Here is a 24,355-nt window from a genome sequence, read left to right as displayed (position 1 = left end):
CACTATCGTTCTAAAAGTAACTTGCTTACTTTTGGCAAGTTTTATTTTAATTGTACGATTCCAAATAAATCAAACTATTATGACTTTATTCTTTCTAATCCAATTAATATAAATACTATCGTTTCATTATCATCTTTTGTTAGAATACTATTTCCTGAACAAATTCGATCGTACTGAAAGATACTGATTTGGATATTTTTCCGATTAAAAAATTTCATTACATGTTTTATTATTATACAGGTGTTAACCAATTGGTTTATTAGTTTTTAGACTTCAAATTACAGTAGATAGCTATAAACGATCACACCATTCGTTTTTCTGTAATAAGATAGCAGAAGCTTGTTTAGTGTAGGAGTTATTATGTTCTTCTGCAGTAGGATGCTACTACCAAGCCTAATTTATCCGCCAAATTTTACTATAGAGTGACAATTAAATCAATACCAACCACAAAAGTCTTACCAAACACTAATATGTTTAAAACACGGAGATATTCTTCTATCCTGATTAGAAAGCTATAGAAAGAAGTTCAGGTGAGTAATAATAAAAAATTTAAGTAATATGTTTATTTTTTCGACATCCTATAGCGCCATACAATTTCTACTTAGAATACCTATATCCATTTGTAATAAAATAATGCGGAAGTTATTGTTTACGAACGTTAAGGAAAAATAAAATTGTTTAATGGAGTTAGCATAGTTTAGTGCGCCCCAATTAACACACGTAATCTTGCGGTGGATTTTGGTGCAATTCGAACGTGAATGATGCTTTCAGACGATCCCAAAGTATTCGCAGTCTCACAGACAACCGCTTCGCTGCCGTTTATGTTCTCGGCACTTACAAAATTAATTCTTCCTGTAGAAAAAGAAACATTTATATGAAGATAGCCGAACAGTCACTCAAATCTTACTCAAAGCGTATCAAATGAACATGAATTTAGTTACGCTCTATAAACTTCTCGTAACAAGAAATAATTACGTATACCAGCGATTTCGCTACAAAACTAAACTTTTGTCTCGCAAGCGTTAGAACTTAAAGAATATGAAAGATTAATTATAAGAAATCTTACCGTTCGCTTGCAGCTTCACAAGTAGAACCAAAACAAGGTTGTCATATGGGTTCGAGTGTTCTAATACTGAAATATAATTTCTTTCACCAGAAACATGTTCACCCGTGCTAAGAGTTCCCAGGTATGTTGGAATATCACGTTGTTCAGGATAAGAATCCTATTCAGAAAAAAAAGTGAAACTTCGTGTGAGGAAACATGGATATTATTTCTCTCGAATGAAACGATGAACAGTTTCAGTTTCTTAGGAAAAGTCAAAATGGAAATGTATTTCTTTATTTCGATATTGGTGATTCTTCATTGAATTATATATTAGAACTGCTGATCCGTATAAAATGCTTAAAATGCTATAGTAATCCATAATCGTAATTCTTCGTTATTCTGCGTTGCTAACGACTAAACTTTGAATGTTTACTCAAATTAATATTTTTACGTGTAGCGGCACATGAATCAACGGAAGATTCGAATCGGAAGATATTCATATTGTTGTGCCTTGGAGTGCCAACGTTGTTTTGATTTGCTACGTTCAAGTGTAAACGAACTTCGGACAAAACGTTATCGCCGTTATTTGTAATTGTCAACCGGAATTACATTCGAACTTTTTGTAATACCACCGGTTGATACAAATAGACGAACGTACTCTCTAGGACGATCATTATAGCGAGTTATACGGTCGAAAAGCGAGCGTAGAGTTCAACAGTAGCATTCAGCGAACGACGATTACGACCGGCATACACTATGTCTGTACTTGTATTTATAATGATTTTAATATACACCGACTATTACAATTTTATTACTCGTATCTTTAATAAACCAACACGTATAATAATACATCTCATCACGAATGTAGCTAAAGCAAATAGTATGCTGGAGGTTGTTGTTGCAAGTAAATGCAAGTTCAGACTTAATTTAGCTGAGAATTTGCCAAGTATGACAAGAAGTAAAGAATTAACCGCAGAGAAACCTTCTTCAATCGTAACTCGTAAAATACATATAACAAAAATATCAATATACCCGGTGTCCAAATACTTATAGGCAACCTTGTTTTCATTCAAATTACATCTTTTCGCATTGAGTGGAAAAATTTTATATTTACTCACCGAATTCGTTTCTATAATATCTTCGTCAGTGAATTTCAGAATAACGGTTTCGCGTGGGTAAGCAATAAGTGCAAAAGTAGCCTGCGCTGCGAGGGCTAGGATGAAGACAGCAGCTATCGAACGAATCATTTTGTATTGTATTCAGCGTATCTGTAACTATGGGATTGCGGAAATGTCCTGTCCCTTTTATATCCCGGATTAGGAGTTTATCAAGATACACGTAGCTTATCTAAATGCTTTTCATTATCTTTCTCCGATTTATGGATAAGTTGCTGTTCTTTATAGAAAGGGGAAGTTTATCATGTTATTATCTTCTAATTATTTACACGAGGTTAGATCAGCGAATGCGAGAGAATGATAACACAATTGGCAATTTGCAAATCTTTAATTAAACACGTCCCTAGTCTCAAAAGCAAGTAATCATTCTATTATAGAAGTTGCATAATTTTCCAGACATTGTTGACAGTAAAGGGTAATTACGTCGTTATTTATGGATACGATGCTCTTCTTCACAAACAGGGAAAGTTTCATGTTATTAACTTCTAATTAGCTTCTAATGTGGTTAGATTGGCGAATCCGGTAGACTAATTACACAATTGGCAATTTGCAAATTTTTAATTAAACACGTCTCCAGCCTTAAATTTAAATAATCATTCTGCTATAAAAATTGCGTAATTTTCCAGACATTGTTAACGGTTAAAGGGTAATTACATCATTATTGATATCATAGATATTGTTACGCACCGAGGCTTACTATAGACCTTGCTCCTAACCGTCTCCCTTGGTACTACAGTGTACCGCAGGCAGATCGTCTGACACGACCGGCGAAATATACACAATGTAGCGGTGAACGTATAGTTGTCGTCAAGCAGCTAGTACTAGAAACATCGATTCGCTTCCGGTCGATTATTTTATCTACACAAAGAAGGCATACGTGATCATAGGTGTGTACGGTTGCGAGATCCGAGCATGGTGGGGGTCGTCTCCCAGAGAAGACAAAGCAAAAAATCGAAGGGCAGTCAGTATCATTTGAGTATTCAAAGCGAATGCATGGAGAGACTCAAAGGAATAAAATCCAGGTCGCTTAGTCATACGAATACGTCAAGAAATATCATAAAGCCGAGTCGAATTATAATAAAAAAGTAATTGTATCATTGTTAAATCATTTGCAACGTGTTTATTATAATTTTAAATATTGTTGAAAATATTAACCCTGTTAATTCAGTGTTACAATCATTCGAACTACCTCTATTATTCTAATCGAAACAGGGAAACGACTGATTCGCGGCGTCGATTATCAGAATCGTAGCGAGAATTTACGCCTCTCGCTGATGCATTTTCCTTGCGACCGCGTCTCCGCGAACGGTCGTAACAGATATAGTTGACTAATGTAATACGTAGCAATTACGCCGTATGAGTTAGTTGTGTCGCCGATTTTGAACTTGAACGCAGAAATCTATTAATTAAATAATTAATAGCGTGTGGTAATACAGTCAGGATCAAAGACAATAACACATTTAATTAACACATTTAATCAGTTTCTTCTTCCAATACCTTTTCAATGGGTGTTTCAATAACTACATATAATGCGAGGTCCTAAGAGACTGGAATCCGAATGAAAAGGATGTCTGAACTTCCTCCTAAGGTATCTTGAGTGCCACAGACAACTACTTGACTACTTTGTATGTTTCGGGCACTCCCGATATCAGTGGCGCCTATAAAAATATTTATATGAAAGTATTCGAGTACCTACGTAAAGCAGTTGATGTGTCAAGTGAACGATAGACGATAGTATTTTCTTACGCATTTTTAACAACAAATAATTTTTCAAATTCAGATGTAAGCTTTCATGTTGCATGAATAAAGCTGTGTAGAATGAAAAACGATACACTAAAAAATGTTACTACCATTAATAGTGAATTTCAGCTATACAGCGTGAATATCATCTGATTCGTTGATGTATTGAACCACCTTAATGAAGAGCCGTTCATCTTCGCGTGTTTTTACAGTTTTTAAGTTGTGAACCGGTATTATGAGATTACGGAACAATCAACACTTGCATTAGTCAGGTTTTCTGCGTATCCGTTTGTATCGTTAGTGGTAGCATAAAGCGTTAAGACTTTTTGAAGACTACTGATTTGAATAAGATCTCCTGAAATTTTCTCAAACTTTGTTCAGACAACATCAAGATCTTGTACGTTTAATTAGAATGGTTGAAATATTTCTTTTATCAGGTTTTATAAATATTTTATTCTTATAGTATCCATAATCAATATCCTGAGAGGATAGAAGGAGGTAATGTCATTTATACTGTAATTATAGTTAAATTAAAATTTGATATCAAGAGGAATCAGTTTTCAGCGAAAGAGGAAGAAAGACAAACACACGAGTTAGAGAATAAAAAGAGATTTACAATGTTATGGTTGGTACAATAATATTCACAGATATGGTGAAAATTATATAAGGTACACTTATCAAAACTTAATCTTTTATAATTTAATGATGCCGATATAGTGATACAGTGACATTGAAACAATGAAAATTATTTCTTGTTCTATTTTCATTTATGGAAAACACGAAAAGCTAATATATTTATAATCTTCTTCTCGAAATGAAACATTTGATTTCAAAATATCTCTCAATAAAAATGTGTTACGATTGCTGATTGATTTTATAAAAATTTTCAGTGTGCAAGGTGTCGATATCATGTAAGCTTAATTTGATATGTAGCTTGAATTCGATATGTACTAGTCTCACTATAGTTTCAATCGAGAAAGTCATTGACATACAATCGTAACGAGAAATCACACATACATTAATAACGATTCTTTCATATTTTCCTCAAATTGGAAATACAATTCGGTCGACCATGACTGAAAGAACATAGTAGTATTAGCACGATGTCATCGTTCTAAGACTTGATCATGCGATTATGATCATGCGCCGCAACCACCATATTTAACGTAGCCAAGGAATTCGGTGGTACTCGAAGATTAATGCTAGTTTTGCTTCCTCCTAAGGCGTTTGGATTGCCACAGACAACTGCTTGACTGCCTTGTACGTTTCGAGCACTGATATAATGAATTACTCCTGTAGGAAAGGAAACCATATAAATTGTGTGAATACAGAAATAATATACAGAAATTACAAAATCATTGGTCTGCAAATGAAATATAGAATAAAAAGCAAAAAGGACATGTTTATGCACTTGTGGAAGATTTAAAAGTATAAAACTCTACGGAATGCACATAATGTGCAAAAAAATCCAAAGTATTCAAAGTAAAATAGTTTTACATATTCAGCGAGTGGAACAAAACGCTGTTTACGTTCCACTTTTTAGTGAAAAGAATATAATATTCGCATAAGTATCTACAGTCTAGTCATAAACTTATGCTGCATAAGTTTCTTTTAACAACGAGTGGTGTTTGATGTGTTCATCGATGATTTAATTGACCAAGTTTTTGTTCTATAAAGCTAAGAATATGAAAAATAAGAAATAACGGAGTAAGTTACCGCTCGTAACAGATACGTCTAACGTTGAGCTTTGAATCGTGTTGGTTGGATTGTTGAATTCAATTACACGACGGAAAACTGTTTCGTCTGCGTAGCGTTGGCCGGCGGTGAGGTCCCCGATAAATAGAGGTCCACGTTCCTCTGGATAGGAACTTACCTATGGAAAACAAAAGAGTGTGTAATAAAACATCCTATTTAAATATCGGTTGTAATGTTTGTTATTTTTCTCAAATTACGACCATAAGTCTAGATCTTACAACAGTACGTTAAAAGAGAAAAAATTTCTTTACTTGGATATTGATATCTTTAATAATTTGACATTTACAAACTTTAAGGTATTAGGTTTATATATGTGATTTTATTTGTTCTCTTAAATCGTATTAAGTAGATTTTAGTATACAGCTATTACTTTAAATAACTCGAAATTATAGTAAATTCTTGAATTAATTACTAATAAACAGAAGAAAGATAGGAAAAGAGAGAGAGAGAGAGCATACACACACATGTATAGAGATTCGTAGGATTTTTTCGCAAAATGGCACTAACATTATTGTACATGTAAAAGTATGAAAGAATATCACATAGATAGATTCATAAATCCTGTATTATCGAATTATCAAAGAAAAAAAAAAGAAAAAAAAATAGGAAACAACAAGAATTTTGAGAAAATACATTTAATCAATTACACGATCTATTCTTTCTACTTAAAAAATATTCGTAGGAAAGATATTTCATTTTCTTCCAAAGAATATTCTATCGCATCGCGAAAAATATTTCTTTGTTCAAATTATTTAAATTGCTTGAATTTAAGATCGGATTTGCTTGACTTTAGTCGACTTGAAACCTTCTGACCAACGTGAACCGGTTGTTTACTTGAGTTGGGGTATCTTTTGAAATTTCTACGTGCATTCTCATTAATCGTCACTAATATTGAATTCAAATATTATAGTTTGAAACCACCATATTAATACCAATAAAATGCATTCTTTCCTTCGATATGAATTTCACTCGTTTCTCGTTATTATTGATATTCCGACAAGCATCGCGTTGCATATTCGCTGCATATTCGTTACTGAAAGTCAGTTCATAAAGTCAGTAAAGTATAAATGTTCCCGCTCATGCAACTTGTAGTGGTTTATTCTGATTTCCTTATCATTCAAGACACTTCGTTGTCTTAACGTTTTATGAATTAAAAGTTTAATCCTTATTTAAATTTATAGATACGGAAAATTATTATCTCGAATACGATACAAGCGTTAAGAACAAAGAAGTTGGTACGAAAAAGTGCCAAAAGTTTGACTAAACACGATTCGTTTGAACATGACTAACATGGGAGATGTTTTAGGGTCACTCACCGATTTTGTTTGTTGCACAGCATCGTTACTGGTGAGTTCCACGTGTATGTTTTTGTCCTGAGAAATATCGATAGCAGAAGCGGCCTGAAATAGTGGCAGGGCCACGATGAAAACAGCGGCAATTGAACGGAACATTTTGTATGGTTTCACTGTGACTGTGACTGCGCCATCGAGGAGGTGTACCTCTCTTTTATAGACCGAGCCGAAAGTCCGTCAAGGTGAACGTGACTTATCTGAACGGTTCTTTTGTGATTTCTCCATTGGCTCCTATCATGCTCTTCCCCCTGGAATACAAATAAGGGAAATGTTACCGGGTACAATGCCACGTATGTTATTCGTCTCACGACGATACAGGCCCTGAGCGATGGATTTTCCTGTTATGTTTCTTATTTTATTTTTATCTCTTCCTTACTGACCCTAAAAAATTATACGCATGTTACTAATGTTACGTGCTGTATAATATTACAGATGTTCAGGAGTTGTATGCTTCGATTAAAAAAATGTTGAAATTACTGAAAGGTATTTATTGATTTATAATTAGATTGCGGATATTTGTACAATTTAATATATCGCACATAACGTAGTATATCAATGGATTACTCGATAGAATTATATTATACATAAAGAATTATATAGAATGGAATGTAAAATATTACACAATGGGAATATAACATGAATGTAATATTAGAGTAGAATAGAATACGGGTTATTTACGATATACTGTAATATAGAAAATATAAAAATTGCTAATGATTAGAATAGTGTAGAAATCAGATTAGTAATATAAAATTACTTATACTTGTTAGTTATGCAGTAGTATTAAGTATACATATGTATCAAATGTTGTGTTTTCTGAAGCGGAAGTTAATCATTTTCATTCCTTAACCAATGTGTTATTGCCCGCATAAGTAATGACGTGAAGTAGATTTATTCACGATTATATAACGGGGGTGTGATATATGATTTTGTAAGGTTTCGTTCGACAAAGACTAATCAGACTACATGCAGTGTGAATAAATAACAGATTACATAAATTCATCAGGAAAAGGCAATTGATCGCAAACATATTTTGTATTCACTTTTCTCATACATTCGCAAGTTTACAACAGCACGCACACATTCTATCTCTCTCTCTATTTTCTTTTTTTATTGTTAAAATTCGTGTTAGCATTATAGTCTACGATGGATGACACTGATCGCAGACAATAAAAGGCATGAAATAAAACGCAATCACTAACCGAATAACGATATTGGTGTCATGTGGATGACGCGTAAATTTGATTTCATAATGCCTTTTAACAATTGAATGTATCGCAATTAAAAGGTAACTCCACTTTGTGTACCCAAAAGAATTGAAGCATTCTTTGCAGTGTCACTTTGGTTTTCACCGCCACCTCTTGTATTTATATTAATATCGTTATAATATTATTATTTCTATATCTATATATACATGTTTTCATTAGCGATATTCGTTACAATATATTTATTATTACATTTTATTTATTACATATTATTATGACACTTTAGTACTCAATGAAGAATTATATTACTGCCAACACTACCAATTCATAGCATCTTTATAAAAGGAGTTCTTCTAAAAGGAGAACTTCTAAAGAATTTAATTTTTTTTTTTTTTTTGGTTAATCAAATCAAAACCAGTTTTAGTTACACAACCCAGAAGGTGGAGTTCTTGTAAATTCTATTGGCATATTAATCGTCCTTCATTATTATACAATAAGATGCTTCCTGAACGCTCTGCCGTGACACAGATCATTTGAAGATCTCCCTTGCCCCGGGGGTAATCACGAACCTTTGCAAACTCCGCAGAAAAGGTTAGCAATCTCTAGTTTTCAACTGTTAGGGTAGTTTTCTCTCATGTGCATGAGGACCAAGATCCCTTAGGGACGCGTATATACCGCAGGCAGTTTTGTCTTTGCGTAACGATTTAGCTGTTGTCTGCCAACTTTCTTGGCTGTTCGAACAACTAGGCTGGCTGCTTGCGTGGAAATCTTAACCTATATTCGAAGTCCCCGTTTCCGGTAGCCACCTCGAGTTTCACAACGAAGTTCTTAATAATGCGATTACCGCACCCTTTCCAGGCCAGCCGTCTTCAACTTTGTCGTTTCTTCCGCTAATTCGATCGTTCATCCCTTATATCGCCATCTGGTAGCAATGTTTGCCAACAAATTTGACAGAGAATTCCTTAAGGGCATTAATATCTCTCTGATTTCATTCGTTGCTCCTCTTAGTAATCGATGTGTTTGAAAATTCTGGGAAACTTTGGAATATTTTTATTCACTCGTTACGTTCCCCGTGTTCTATGTATCTTATGTATTACTGGAAAATGAAAAATTCAATCGTTTTCAAATTTTCGAAAATTTAAGATCGAACTGTTACTAGAAATAGATTTCTTTTTTTCAGATTGGATTTAAGTGACGGCAACTGGTGATGCTGCAAATTATTATTCTCACAGGTATTTATATTTTTAACTTCACTTTTATGGATAATAAGTAAAATGAAAATTACGACTCGGGATTGGTTTGGCAACCGACCTTCATTACATTTTTATTCCATTTTAAGGATCACCTATTTGTAAGATAAAGAGATATTTTGTCTCACATGATATTATAGAGGTTTCAGTGATCTTGATATCTTTAATTTTGTCATAACTTTCTACGTTAACATTTTACTTTTTAATTCAAAGGTGTATTTTAAACGTTTCTATATCCTTTTTTACGTAAACAGTCCAGAATACTCAAAAAACGCACGAGCATAATAAAATCGATTTTGACATAATTTAAAACAAAAAGACAATTAGATCCAAAGATATAAGTATGTTAAAAATGGATGACATATGTGTAAAAAAATATATTTAATCCCAAAAGCAAATAAGAAAGGAGATTTAGAAATATGAGATTGGTCGATAGCGTATGGAACTTTAAAACTATTCTGTCATGAAACGCGGAAAATGTAACTTATTCGCAGAAACAAGTCTAAGTAATCTTCAGAAGAAAGTTACAAATGAAAAATATTAATTTCCAATCCAAATATCCGACCTTTTAACGTCTATTCTCCTCCATAAGTTTAAGTGTTTAATGAAATGACAAAAACTTATAATGGAAATGTTTTTGTCGTATTTCTCCTCGATTCTTCGTTCTGCTTTATTTACCTTGACTGTGTGGAAGTACATTTAATGTTTGAATTCTCTCATGCTGCTGCTTTACGCTTTGTTTTGGAGTAATTAATTAACGAAGAAGACTGTCGTAGGAAAAACTGACAATCCGTTGTAGGATAATGCCACTATTACTTTACTCAGATTTTATTTGTTTTAGAGTTTTTACCTAACGAATGCAACGATACACATAAATCGAATGTTTCTGTTTTAAAAGGTTTGTTTAAAAGGTCACAAAGAAACCATTCAGGTCTTATTTATGCAGCGAGCTATGCTATTTAAATACATGAAGTCCAGTTGCTTGAAAAGTTACTGAAAAAAAGAAGCGGCCGCAAAGTGCTCCAACCGGCCAAGGACAAATTATTCTCATTTTGTAGTCGTAATAAGAAACGGCGTGGCCATTTACAAGACGATCCTATTTCCAGCGTTTCTTCGAATTTGCATTTTCCACGGTTTTCGTTACCGACGATAGTGTGAATCATTCCTTTCTTGGAAGCTAAATTTGCCAGCATCTTCTTTTTATCTCCTCTCAACGGGTTCTGTATAAAATTTGTCCTTAGCTTAACACTTTACATAAAATTTACACGTATTAATGGAATGCACTATATAATTCTGGATATTATATTAATTGTAGACTCGAAGACTTTGAGAGATTAGAAATCATGGACTATCTAGTTACATTAATAGTCTTTTACCTTCTCATGTCGTCGTCTATGAATTGCCAATTAAGAAAAAATGGAAAGTAGTAATTATTAGTAGAATATTAGTGCCATATGTGAGTTTTAATTATAAATATGTTAAAAGAAAATCTTTGATATAAGTGTATATATGATTTACACTGAAATTTTTTAATTTAATTTTTGAGGTAGACGACGATAATGGCTGCAATCATTAATTTTCGACGTACAACTTTCTCGTGAATAATCCATAAATTATTCAAAGTTTTGCATAATAAAATTTTTTATTGATCCACTATCTGATATGGAAAATGGAATATAGTAGTTACATACATGTTTTGCGTTTTAGATAATAAGTATATTGGTTAGGAATTATCTTTATTAAATACCTTTGAATAAAAAATAAGTAAATACTTTTCAGATGTTTCATTTGAATCATTTCTTTCCATAAAGCATTTTTATAACTTCAATAAGATTGTATATTTCTGCACAAATTATTGCGAAGCTGTATACAAACGGTATGAAACGGCTTTAGTAAATGTAGATTAATTAACAAAGTACATACTTACTACAAAGGATTCACTTTATTCAATGAGTTTGTTTGCATGCGTCAGTTCAATTCAATTACTGGATTGGCCACAGTCACAGCGTATTGGAGAACCATATTTAAAGATAAAGTGAATTAAACGTGACCTCATGAATTTGTTTATCCTCTTTTCTCTTATTTTCTTCCCCCTTTTTCATGCTTGGAATGTAGTTCGCGCGAAGAAACGATCAATTTGCGTACGAATGAAGAATAAGAGGTTTTTTAAGTTAAATGCATCTAAGTACATAGTTAGGTAAATCGAATTTCTACAGCTATTTTTATATCATTGTGAATTATCCTTTTGCATCATTTAATCGCAGCCTTTTTATGAACTCGTTTATTTCATTTAGTTTCGTTATCATTGTGAATAATTTCTCTTCTCGTATTCCTGTTTCGTCACTTCGGATAATTAGCAAGTTGAAGAACAATAATATTATTAGATATAAATAATGTTTATCCATTAAAATTTATTGTGATTAAAATGCTGTTTGCTTAATCAATATTTATTTTCATAAACACTTGTCAAAATATTTATGAGTAATTTAACGTATTCGATAATATAACTTGATTTTTATTTTAAGTAAAATAAATCAGATTATAGTACAGATATTAGTAAAAACAAAGTCAATAAATTAATTAATAGGAAAATGGTGCAAAGTGAAAAGAAAGCTATTTCTCGTATTTACCGTATATACAATCAGTAGGATATGTACGACAATAATTAACATATATTACTTTGTTCCTAGAAGTTACTTTATCGTTTATTTTATTAATTCTCATATAATACTTTCTCGGTAAGTCAAATAACGTTAGTCGAACAAGTTAGTCACAAAGTTAGTCGAACTTTTCCCTTTGTTTTTTGATATTTTTCCTTAGTGGATCTAAAGTACGCGATAAAGTTCCCCATTCTTCCATTACTGTATAAAGACTAATGGCGTGCCACGATATACAAGAAGTTCGATTATTCTATGCAAAGTTCAACATTGAACTTTAAAATGTTGAATCTCAATTGGCTCAAGCAACCTTACACGAAGAAACGTCTCCGTTTACCTCTATGGAACTAAAAACGGTACTTATTTCACATTTATCCAAGAGCCAGCAATAGCAGGAAACAAAGTGACAACAAAGTTTCTGCAGAAATGCGAACTGTTGGTAGGAAGCAGCCCACGCTGCAATATGCAAGAAACCAGCGAGCGTTCGTCGACAAGTAATTGACAGGGGAAGGCAAACGAATCGTCGATTCCTCCTCCGCTGACTTTCTTACTCTGATTAATTAGCTTCCATTCCACGGAGAGCCAGCCAAACCGAGATATCATTTCCCTCCTCGTTGTACTTTCGTTCGGACGTCATTCGCGGATTTAGTCGCGGACAGGTCGGGATTCTACTTTAGTTCCTCGTTAAATCTGGGTTAAGTGTTTCAACGCGGGGGAGTCCGGACTCGATTTGCACTGTCGTCATCGAGCTCTATAGAGTTGGCGCGCGCGTGTAGCCATCGAGAAGAAGTCGCGCGTCGCTACCTGAATTCGTTTCGAATAGTCGTCGACTCGCCGTGTTCCTCGTTACCAACCTGATGAGTAACCATGCAAACACGAATCGTATAAAAGGGATGAGCGTCGTTATGCATCGTGGCACGTAGCGAAAATCGCCACATTGTCGGCGGCGAACACGAATTGTAATCATTTGCGCGAATATCGTCTACAGCTTAATTTCTCGGCAAGCAGGAAATACAGTGGAGGATAAAATAAAGTTCATGATCGATACGCTTCGAATCTTAGTAGTCTAGTGAAAAGTAAACATTTCGCCGCTCTGTGTGTCTCGTAAACGTAAACTATGAAATAAATGAAAATTTCGTAGAACTTTTTGATGAATGCGACCGTCCCAATCGCGAGTTGACAATCTCGATCGATGTATACCCCACGTGGTTAGATTATCGCCACGCGTTCGTCCAAAGGTCCACGGGGGTGGTTAAACAGTTGCAAAATGTTAAGGGATGATCGCTAATGGACGGGGGCGCAACAGTTGCGTGGGTGGATGCGCGTTTGATGAAGAAGCGAAGCGGAGAGTGGGGAGCAGAGACGAAAGAGGGATGAGGCACACGTAGAAGGGGGTTAGATCCCAGTACCCGTTGACGTGCCTCAGTATTCATCTAGTATCCACGCGGTGAGCAACCCTATCCGGTATTTCGCCGTAGAAACTCAGCGTGCTCTCGCGGCTCCATTGATGATCTTCGGTGAAGGTCTCGTCTTCGTTCGGATATATACAGTTTAGTGTACGTCCTTGTGCAAAATTAAATTATATCGATTAAAATCGTCTTGAGGAGAATTGATCGAAGGTGTTGCATGAAAGCCGGCATAAGGCGATTGACAGAGTAAATCGTGTGAAATTGGAATTTCAGGCAGATCCCTACTTTCCTCGATCGTGTGATTGAAAAAGCGCGGTTATTTTTGTATTATAGGGTACTATCTTGAACGTAGCAATCCAGTATGATAATATTATCATGATGATTTAATTTGGTGGGTTTGGCGGGTTCGATTTTTCATGAAATTGAAAAAAAATTTCTGTATTATATTTGATTATGAAATGTACGCTAATTTAAAAGATTTTGGCACTTACGTTATAGACTTTCATTTTATGTATCATTATTATTATTATTATTATTAATATTCTTGGTTCGAGTATAGTTGTTATCGTTAGCTATGTTTTCTTGATAGGAAATAGACTTCTTTACATTTACATGTATTTATTTACACATAATACAAAAATATTATTTCACCTTCTGTTGTTTATACCGCGTTACAGAATATAAATATCTTCATTCTTAATCTCCTTTCACGAAGTTCACTGGAAACTGTTTGTAAATATCTGTATAGCTTTTCAAAACAGTTACCCCGTCTTCTCTTGCCTTCTTATCACATTTCAAAACACTTCATTTTGTTATAGTTTTGGTTAATATTCGAGAACTGTTTATGTATTGAATTTTGTGCCCACGTGTTGTTTTCAAGATCCACATAGCCGGCAAAAGCTTATGCCAGGCAGAATACAGTTAAGTGATCCAAGCAAACACTTGTTAACCACAATATCTTTTTAATTCAAGAACGTTTGTCCATTAAACTTTAGATTATCATAACTTCATATCATCAAGATTATCATAACCTTTTGATTCAATCTAATTTTACACGAAGTAGGTAAATACACATACAGACCAGAGTGTTCTTAGTTAGAAAAATCAATCCTGTCATTCTGGCCATTAACAAATATCCAAAAGTTACCATTTTCACTAATAAATATAATTACTCTGAAACTTTTTACCATAAACCAAGAAGAGTGTCTCTCTTTATTTAAAATTCTATTTTTGTTTTTAATGTTCTATTTCATTAAAATAATAGCAAATTTTTCCGAAGCTGTCGTCTTTTGAAACATACGGAGAAAATACTTGAGAGAAATATGAAAAGATCGAAATTCTGATATTTCTAATTGAAACTGCTAAATTCGTATTGTGCGTGAAATAAGATATTTTCATTTTGAAATGAAATGATAACAATAAATTTGTACATTCTTCACGGATCACCTAATCCTATTACGACTTCTGGATGAATGTGCACAGCATGTGTGTAATTCAGGGTTAACGGTACATCTCTTTCAATAGTTTTCATCGATCCCTCGGTTATGAAATAACGACCTAATTTATAGGTAAGTGGGTTGTGTGTGTCTGGCGCGGTTTTTCTTCGATCACGTCGCCGAGAAGACCCTAGGACGATGTATTCTTCGAAAGGTTTCTTTCACGAAACGCGCGTTGTTACGAATTCTTCGTTAAAAAGTTCACAGTTCATCGTCGCATTAGTAACGTGATTTCTTCGAATGCGAAGTCTGTCGTCGAATCCCTCGTAATTAAAGCGAAGTGTTAGGTGGTTTAAAAATGTCGAATGTAATGTTGTCGAGCGATATGTTGTACATTTTGAATTTTTCTCGCGACTACATTCAGTTATGGGATTTGATATTATCATTGGACAACTTAAAGTTTACGTGCGAATTTATGAGTAAAATAGAATTTCGATATTGTGTTATTGGAGCATAGTTATTTAATATGAATAAGTAAGAAATGAGGGAAATTTCGATAATATGTTACAGATGAAAATCCTAAAATCTCTATCTGTTAATAATCATTATTAATCATTATTACGTATTATTAACGTGCATTAATCATACAATAACATACGAAGTACTCTTCCTTACGCATACGTTTATGCTACTGTAATCACTGTAATCCAATAGTAGGTATGATAATACGTTTAAATAGATCAAAAAATAAATTAACAAGCGTTAACATCGTGGTTATTTTTACATTACATTAACATCGTTAACATTCCACTTCTTTGGTGTTTAAATGTAGCTACTTATCCCAGCATGCTGTATAAATAATTCTTCTCGGAATCCTCAAACCAGCAGTTAATCTCTCGCGCGAAGATAAACGAAGGGATTATACATAAGTTTGAAGTGGCCGGAGAAAATTTCGAGATGGTCACGCTGCAGCTCGTAACTTCCCAACTCTAGGGAACTTCATTCGAATGTTTCTCTCCGTGATTCGAACAATAGCGCGGGTAATTATTAAATTAATGAAACCATCAGTCAAGTCATTTCACGCTGGTCAAGCTTCGGAGAATGGAGTTCGTTACGATTTTCACGACTTGATACTTCGGACAAATGTTGGTTTTTTGTTTTATGCGCCGCCGCTTTCGATCCTGTGAAACGCAGACCGTGCGAATTTATACGGCGTTAATTAACGAGGGCGCGAATTAGAACAGTCGAACAAAAAACGTGGGCGTTTCGCGCTATTCTATCAGACGATGACGGTAAGCGATGCTGGCATTCATTCGCGCAAACATTCATCAGGGATGATTAATAATTCGAAAAATCAATTTCTTCGGCGAAACGCACTGTTTCAATTTTAACCGAGAGCGGTTCAAATGCGCATCAATGATGTTTGAGTAGCCGGTCACCGTTGCAACACGCGGACTGATTACGTAAACGACAAAAGTTAGTGCGTTAAGTGTCAATAATGAATGGTTTCCATGATTTATTTCCGCGTGTGTAATTGAAAATCGAGGAAAACAACGCGCTTTCCAGCAGATTGTGAAATACACGATGGGATGAAATTACTGGATGCTTTTATTTGATCGAATGAAATAGCTGCGATTTTTATTAAGTTATTCACTAGTGAATATAGCAGAGTTCTAAACATTTGGGAAAATCAGTTGATAAATCATTGAAGAAATAATGGGATTAGCGTGAAAATTTGTATTCTTATTTTATTCCGTGGTTTTTATTATTTTTTATTAACGTCTGTTTATTTCGATTAATTTTTATTTCAGTTGCGTTAAAAATCCCTTTGTTTTTCGTGTTTTGTTCTCTTAAGTAGAATATTTCCAATGGTGAATATATTCGACCAAAGGCCAGCTTTTCAAACAGTGGAAAACAAAAAATATGTATAGAAAAACAAGGTAAAGTATTGACGAATGGTTTATGCGCGTTATTCAGATATACACAGATTACCCCATAGTTGACATATTCCATATTACAATTCGTTTTCGTAATAGAAAATTAACACATATTGAAGAAATAAATTTAACGATTCTTTCGCTTAAGCGACAAATAGAAGAAATGTCATCAAGACAGCTTTATTAAGAAAACTAATTTTTAAATAAATCAATAAACAGGATTCAATGAATCTCTCGTCCATAATGCGAAGTTTATACGTTCATTTGGCATTAGACAATAATTGAAGGAAGAAGACAATTGTTTTACATTACTTTAAATTTGTCTTCACAAATTAAACACCGCAGAGTACTGGAACAAATGAAAAGCGTCCTTTCATTAAAAGCTTTATTATTCCTGACACAGTGCAAACATATACTATTCTTTTAGTCCAATAACTTACAGTATTATGGCATATAATCCTTTTCTATTGCCGCCTTCAACATATAATAACAATTTCGTTTTTCTTATCCGAAACTTCTATTCAGAGCTATTTATTTCAAGCTATTATTATATTATATAATAATTATATAATTAGTATATAATAATAATTATATATTACATTAGCTATTACTATATTATATGTATTTGAAACTCATTTCAGAGTTCAGGCTATTTTCAGAGTTCGCGATTAGTCGCGATGTTTCATCAAATTATCCTCATTAAAAATAAAGAATCCATACGTCAAACGGGCTCGATTCATCAAAGAAAATTATTCCGAATGTTTCTTTTATGATGTCGATTATTCAACGGTCCCTGTAGACCATAGAAATGTCTTCTCTTTTCAAGCGGAGAGGGATGCATTCGGTGATACCTTCGATCGCCGGATTATTTCTACGGAATAATGCCTCGGGCCTGCCAGGCTTTCATCTGTCTTCATTTACGAATACGTAGCCGCCGATAACGCTTTCTCTTTCCAATCGGTGAAATTATTTTCCTGAAACACAGCCAGATAAAAGACCTGCGTATAATGGAACCGCTAAAACTAAATTGTCCCGCAAGAAATGAACGCTTTCCCATTTTGTAACACGCATTCTATTTTTCTTCGTGTTACATCAATTATCAAGAATGCAATTCTCGTTGTTTCCTCGAAAATCCTTTTGTTCTTCATGAGATCTTTCTTAATGCGTTGTCTCTTTCTTCATTTGGATTTTACGTGCACGTTTCTGTACACACACACACATATATATGAAACTATTCGAATACTTATTATAGAAAATTTTCATGAACATATTACGCGAAAACCTGTTGAAATTTCACTAATGCTGCGATTAGGCTATCGTCATTATATTGGGAAAATTTGAGATCAATCGGAAAATGTATATAAAGACGACAGAGGAAAGATGTTTTATTTCTTTAGGATTATGTACATAGACTGAAAACGACATGAACGATACTTGATTCTATTTTATAAGCAGTAGATATTCTTCTTACTGATAAATTTAATTAACAGAATAAAATGTTATACTATGTTCTTTCATGGTTCTTTGGGATTTTTAAAAACATTTTTGACTAACATCACTCTTGAAAAATGAATACGAAACAATGTATGAAGCATTTCATGAAACTGTATCTTTCGCAGTTTATTAAGTATTTCTTACAGAGTAAATTTTGAAATTATTTTGAAGTTATTTTATACTATAGAGCAAGCTAGTCCGGATATTCTAACTGTATTTATAATCTAAAATTAAAGATACATTTGCAGTAGCATATTTTTGAATTCCAAAAGGAAGAATTACTGAATATATTCTAAATTTCTCGTTCGCAGTTCGACAGAGTTTCATAAAAGATGCCGACATAGATGCGGAATAAAATTACGTGATATTTATGAGAAACCACGAAAGGGAAAGCTGTACAGTAGTCCCGCTTCTTGAAGAGTCAATATTTCTTGCCTTTTTTCTTTTTGCCTCGGTATCATATTCGAAAGTCAGAAATAAATCTCTCCGTTTTCATTCGCGCGCGTTTCCAGAGAAAAATTACGATTTACTTACATGAATATCTCGATTTACAATTTTTACCAACCATCCAAGTCGATCCCTGAACGATTTCCCGCGCAAAAAGTCGATTTGCTGCGAACTTGTCAGAAAGGAACGAGTTTCTCGGATTTTTATAATGTCGAAGGATAGCGAACAGAAGTTTGCTATCACAATACGCGGTCGGGATTTTCGAAATCTTTTGGAGTTGCCGTTTCTTCGTCGGGAAACTGCTCTCGAGTGGGTTTCACGGCTGTAATTGCATTCGCCGGGACTGAAATTCGCGTCCTTCTTCCACTTTTTCTTTGTGTCGCTGGTCACCAGAAAGGGTTACATTCCGTGAAATAATTGCGTGCACGGGGTTACGCGACTTCATGCCACCGAGATCCCTACATTTTTCTTTTTTGTCTTTTTTTTTCTCACTCTCTTTCCTTCTTTTTCTCTTTCGTTTTTTGTTCGTTGACTTTTTACACTTCCATTTTACTCGAACCTTTGCAAGGGGAGAAACGCCACCGCTTTAGTATTTTTTTTTTCTTCTCTTTTTTACTAACGAGCAACGACCACGAAAGTGCTGAAACACGACTTGTACGTTTCATCGTGCGACTATTCAGGTTTAATTCTCAGGAAAACGTCACCCTTTAAACCGGTGATTCGGTAGGAAAGATGGTAATAGACGAGTGATATGGAAATTTGAAATATTTAACAGATGAAAAGGAAGATGGTAGAAACAGAGAAAATATTTTAAATATGTCATTGACTGACAATGGTATTCAATAATATTACAAATGCCTTATTAATATTTTTTAGCTAATAATGTTTCTCTTTATTTGTATTATTTATACTAATTAATATTAACCTATATTTTTATTGTGCCTTTGAAATCTCTTACGAGACTCATGTTATCTACTATACACAAATAGAATATAAATTTGTATTAGATTCTGAAATTACAATTTTCTAAAAATAGCAGCAATTTAATTTAGCAATGTAATATTTATAATCCAGAACGTTCGAAGCTAATATCGACTATTACTTTCATCAATATTTATTTATTAATCGTACACACCTAATAACTTCAGATGCTAAAATTAGATTGAACAGTTTCATTCGAAGTATACTTTATATTTGCAAAGATTTAGAAATATCCAAATACATATGGATGCGAGTGTACGTTATTATTTGCATTTTAATTAATGTTTTGCCATTTTTGTTTCACGAGTAAACTAAATACAGTAATTTAGTTCGTGGTCAAAGACGCGTGGGTAGAGAAGCCAGAGGTGAAAAATTAAAACGTAAGACCGATGATAGCGATTAAATCAGTTTCATTCTGGCCGGGCAAATTCAATTTACGCGATGCACGTTTGTTTTTCGTTTATGCGGTACCCATTTTTACCGTGAAATTGGAATAAACGCATTGAGACGAACCGAAGAGAAACCATTTGTCATCTGTTTCATGGTGCACGCCACGGTATAATTATCGACCAGGTTCGTGTAATACCGCGGTTCTTAACCATCGTTGCACCTGATTCATTCTAATTACACATTTCCCCTGTTCTAATTAAACATCGTCGAAATAGATATACTCTTCCACGTCTTGTTTGTCAACTTGATATTTAGCATATAAATGAGAAAAAATAGCTGGGGATGAGATTTGTGTTAATTTGATATTCCATATAATTTTGAAATATGATATGAGAGTGAAATTATTAGGTTAACTAGGTGAACTACTTAAATTCTTATTTGTCCAATATTTAGCATATAAATGAGAAAAATATCTGGCGATGAGATGTGTGTTAATTTGATATTTTACATAGGATATCCGAAAATTACTATGACATCCTCAAGTTATTAACCTCTTAATCACGATGTCGTTGACCAAAAGCTTGCTGTAAAAATCAATATTATTCAGAATTCATTAATATACATTATTCAAAAACTTTTAAATAACTTCAATCTTACCATATTTCTTTCTTTACAGTTTAATTTTTTCTATCCGTGCCTTTTGCCTTTTGTAACCAAATAATCCGCGGGATTTCGTTAAAAACGCATTCTGAGAGAAACTCTCTCAAAGCTTATCCTCTATCGCCGTATGATCCTCCCTTGTCGAAATTGAATCATTGCGCTCGACGGTGAAAAACTATTATTTGCACTTGGCTTCGTAGCGGCGAACAGTGGCGAAGGATATCTCAACCTGGTCTGTTTTACTTTCGGATAGCTTTCCTCTAAGTTTCCAACTTGTTATCTACTTCAGCCTGGAGGGAATGGTAGGATGGAGATTTTAGATTAATCTCTTTGTCACATTCGTTAAAAATTTGGGTTAGAATCACTAGGTGTAACATCTTTCTTCAAGTGTAGAAGTTTCGTAAAGTTTCTTTTAGTGATATCCCACTTCTCGTAACATTTTTCGCTTCGTGACACAGTTGCGAATCATTTACAAATTTAAGACACCAAAAATGTCAAAGAATCTGACGATAAATCTATTTAGAATGCTTAAATAGATTGCTAAAATATATTACTTAGATAATTCTCATTCGTTCGAAGCAAAGTTTAGAATTGTAAAGAAACTGATTTGCGTGTCTTACATCTTTAAAAGCGTTGTTGAAGGTATGTTAATCTGAAACTTGTATATTATTATTAGTAACTTGCGGACTTTTATGCAAATTCACATTTTTCAGAACATAATTTAAAAAGTAGAACGTCGGTAGAAAATTGCTTTACCAAACATTATAAGAAGCACCATATTTCGAATATTTTATATATTTTATCACATTATGAACATTCTGTGCAATTTTACGCTTCCAAAAATCCTAAAAAATACACGAAGACTCACAGTCTTCTTAACAATGTATCGTGTAGAAAAGGAGGAAATATTAAATGTTTTAACAAGCTACAAATTCCTCCAAATTCTTCTTCCAACTTTTATTTATCATTTTCCAGCCGATCAAAATCTCTTTCAAAACTCTGCTACTTAACCGCTTGCGAATCGATTTCAGCAGCCAGAGCCCACTTCCACAATTACTTTCTACGTGTTCACTTGCTTTTTTCCGCAAACTATCGGTTGGAATCAACGCGAAATCTTCAGAGAAGGGTGCTGTGCGCAGACTGTGTCAGAGAGCCTGTGTCTCTGTGCGAGATCTCTTTTCGTTACAAGAAAGACACGGTTGCTACGATGGAAAAATATTCTCTTTCTTGTTTTTTCTTCTTTTTTTATTGTCTGTTTTTTATCTGTTCATGTATTTATCTGTTTTGTATTTATCTGTTTTGTATTTATCTGTATCATGTATTTACCTGTTCATATTTTTTGTTTATTATCTGTTTACCACATTAAAGAAGAGAGTGTATCTTTTTATTTAATGTGCACTAATAGCGGTATGAGTCGATTGTAAAATCAATGAATTTTTGTTGTATCCTGTGATAACTATTGTACATGTATGTTGTATGTGTACATGTGTGATATCTCTTGTTTAACAGTAGGTATTGACAAGTCGTTATGTATTGTGTCGTTAGAGACATAACCATGGGACATTATATATGTTGCGAAGAGTTTTTGATTGAAATCACGTAAAAGAATATGTGGAAAGGAAAAATCGATATCGTTCTGACAACGGACAACCGTCGTAGTTTCTGCAACTTCTTCAGAAATTCAGCTCCGTTTCTTTTTCTGCATGTGTCCACTGTATCGCGTCGCGTTGGATCGAGAAAAGAGGTTATGACAGGGGTGGTACGAGAACGGGACAGGATCCCGATGACAGGGACGGACGACGACACCGAGGATGTTGCTTTATGCCTGTAATACGTCGTTTATCTTGCGGTCTATATCTGTCTAGCCTCTTATACGAGGACGCAAAACCATCCTGTCCTCTTTCTTTTTTTTCACGCTCATCGCACTATCCCTTGTTAGAAGAGGAAGTGAGTGTTCCATGTGATCGTTCGATTCCTCGCGTAACTCCTGGCAATATTGGGGCGAGTTGTGCCGTAGTTCGACGAGATAGGCAAAAGTGGTGTAGGAGGAAAAAGTTGAGCGGTGTAACGAGGTTTATGTCATTGGAGGAGTTTACTCTTTACCCTCTTTACCCAAAGTATGCATTGAAAAAGTGCTTCCTGTTTTTTTCCTTTATCCGATATATTTTTCTCTTTTCGTTGCTTTTCATTTCTCTATTTTTATCTATTTCTTCTTTTTTTCGAAAAATCTCTTAGTTCTCTGTATTTAAGGTTTAGCTTGCAAATATAAAGCGGAAGTTGTAATTGGATATTTGACTCGTACACTAACGGGGATATTATTATACCGTACGTATTATATTGAGAATTGCAGATTTTCTTTATTTTTAACATTGAAAACATTGAAGTTTTTCAGTTTTAATTTGCTGCTTTAAGATTTTATACAATTTGCATCTATACCAAGTATGCAAATGTGTTTTCTTATGAAAGGAAGAAAATAAAAGAACTGGTAAAATTCTGCCATAACACGGCACTAACTTCTAACAATATTATCTTATCATGAATATTATATATTCGCTTCAACTTTTAAAACATACGTGTTAATTTTTACGAAATATTACATACAATACGCAATACAATATTACATTTCACGAGTAATTGATACATCGAAGGTTGAATTATTAAATTTATTTATAAAGATATATAGTTTATAAAGATTAGATAAATGTCTTTATAAAGTACTAGGTATAAAGTATTGACATGTTTCACAAGTATATGAGAAATTTTTATCGTGTACATATATTTATTGAAAAATGTTACATTACGAACCCTGTTTTATAATAAGACGAATAGTTAATTCTAAATATACATAATATATTTTAAACGTCGCGGGATATTCACATAATTAACAGACAAACAATTCGATATTTTAATATTTATAAATTTAACGCAATTTTGGATATTCAAATATTCTATTATTTTCCCGGTGTTTTATGTTACCTCTGTTGGAATTCATCTATTGTGTCAGAAAGCTAGAATATCAACTTTTTTTAACGGGATGTATTGAAGACTCCTGTTGAAATGTAGCGTTTCGTTGCATTAAATGAAATTATCTTCTCATTGCCTGCAGGCTAACACACGTTAAAAACGAGTAACAACTGGCAAACAAAGAGTATGACGCGCTCACTTCATTCATTTACAGGTATACCATTTTCAATCTGATTTTATTAAATTGTGAAAAATAAATTTATAATATTCAAAGCTAAAACTATTTTGCAGCATGTCACAATCTATTTCTATATAATATCGAAATTTCCTTTTTTGATAACATTCTTTTATAATCTTTCATAACAATATCAACCAATTTAAATATTTAATAAATAAATAATTGAAATTAATTAAATGAATTGTATTTTGGAAAAATTTATTGCGCGAATACAGGGCAC

General features: G+C 33.7%; 3 protein-coding genes across 7 annotated transcripts in view; 1 reads left to right on the top strand and 2 right to left on the bottom strand.

The window, feature by feature from the left end:
* LOC117230666 overlaps window positions 1-24,355 on the top strand; it is a 148,433-nt gene that overhangs the window by 33,847 nt on the left and 90,231 nt on the right. The window contains exon 2 of one of the 5 annotated variants that reach the window (XM_033488363.1): window positions 9,453-9,504. The exons of 1 other annotated variant lie outside the window; for it this stretch is intronic. The gene's annotated coding sequence lies outside the window, so the exon portion shown is untranslated. Of the gene's footprint in view, window positions 1-9,452; window positions 9,505-13,600; window positions 13,835-24,355 lie in introns of those variants that run through there. 3 more of the 5 variants (XM_033488338.1, XM_033488357.1, XM_033488347.1) reach the window with 3 other exon arrangements.
* Window positions 554-2,304, bottom strand: LOC117230703. The gene is made up of 3 exons (XM_033488408.1): window positions 2,164-2,304; window positions 1,067-1,223; window positions 554-852 (listed from the first exon to the last, which is right to left on the bottom strand). Exons 1-3 carry the CDS (start codon window positions 2,290-2,292, stop codon window positions 698-700), a joined length of 441 nt encoding a protein of 146 aa, XP_033344299.1. The 5' UTR covers window positions 2,293-2,304; the 3' UTR covers window positions 554-697.
* LOC117230695 lies at window positions 4,385-7,289 on the bottom strand. The gene is made up of 3 exons (XM_033488398.1): window positions 7,032-7,289; window positions 5,677-5,833; window positions 4,385-5,253 (listed from the first exon to the last, which is right to left on the bottom strand). The coding sequence occupies exons 1-3, from the start codon at window positions 7,164-7,166 to the stop codon at window positions 5,075-5,077; spliced, it is 471 nt and encodes a 156-aa protein (XP_033344289.1). The 5' UTR covers window positions 7,167-7,289; the 3' UTR covers window positions 4,385-5,074.

This window comes from Bombus vosnesenskii, unplaced genomic scaffold (assembly GCF_011952255.1).
Source record: "Bombus vosnesenskii isolate JDL3184/JDL3185 unplaced genomic scaffold, Bvos_JDL3184-5_v1.1 scf7180000013263, whole genome shotgun sequence".
NCBI classification, from domain to species: Eukaryota; Metazoa; Arthropoda; class Insecta; order Hymenoptera; family Apidae; genus Bombus; species Bombus vosnesenskii.
Note: the sequence above shows the minus strand (reverse complement) of the source record. Positions and strands in the feature narration are given on the sequence as shown.

Bases quoted from the DNA above. Each gene is read 5' to 3' on its own strand.
- LOC117230703 (XM_033488408.1), bottom strand. From the start codon at position 2,292: ATGATTCGTTCGATAGCTGCTGTCTTCATCCTAGCCCTCGCAGCGCAG. The intron at 1,224-2,163 runs GTGAGTAAATAT...TTTTCTGAATAG, and splicing joins ATATTATAGAAACGAATTCG to GATTCTTATCCTGAACAACG. The intron at 853-1,066 runs GTAAGATTTCTT...CTTTTTCTACAG, and splicing joins TGTGAAGCTGCAAGCGAACG to GAAGAATTAATTTTGTAAGT.
- LOC117230695 (XM_033488398.1), bottom strand. From the start codon at position 7,166: ATGTTCCGTTCAATTGCCGCTGTTTTCATCGTGGCCCTGCCACTATTT. The intron at 5,834-7,031 runs GTGAGTGACCCT...TGTTTTCCATAG, and splicing joins CTGTGCAACAAACAAAATCG to GTAAGTTCCTATCCAGAGGA. The intron at 5,254-5,676 runs GTAACTTACTCC...CCTTTCCTACAG, and splicing joins AGACGTATCTGTTACGAGCG to GAGTAATTCATTATATCAGT.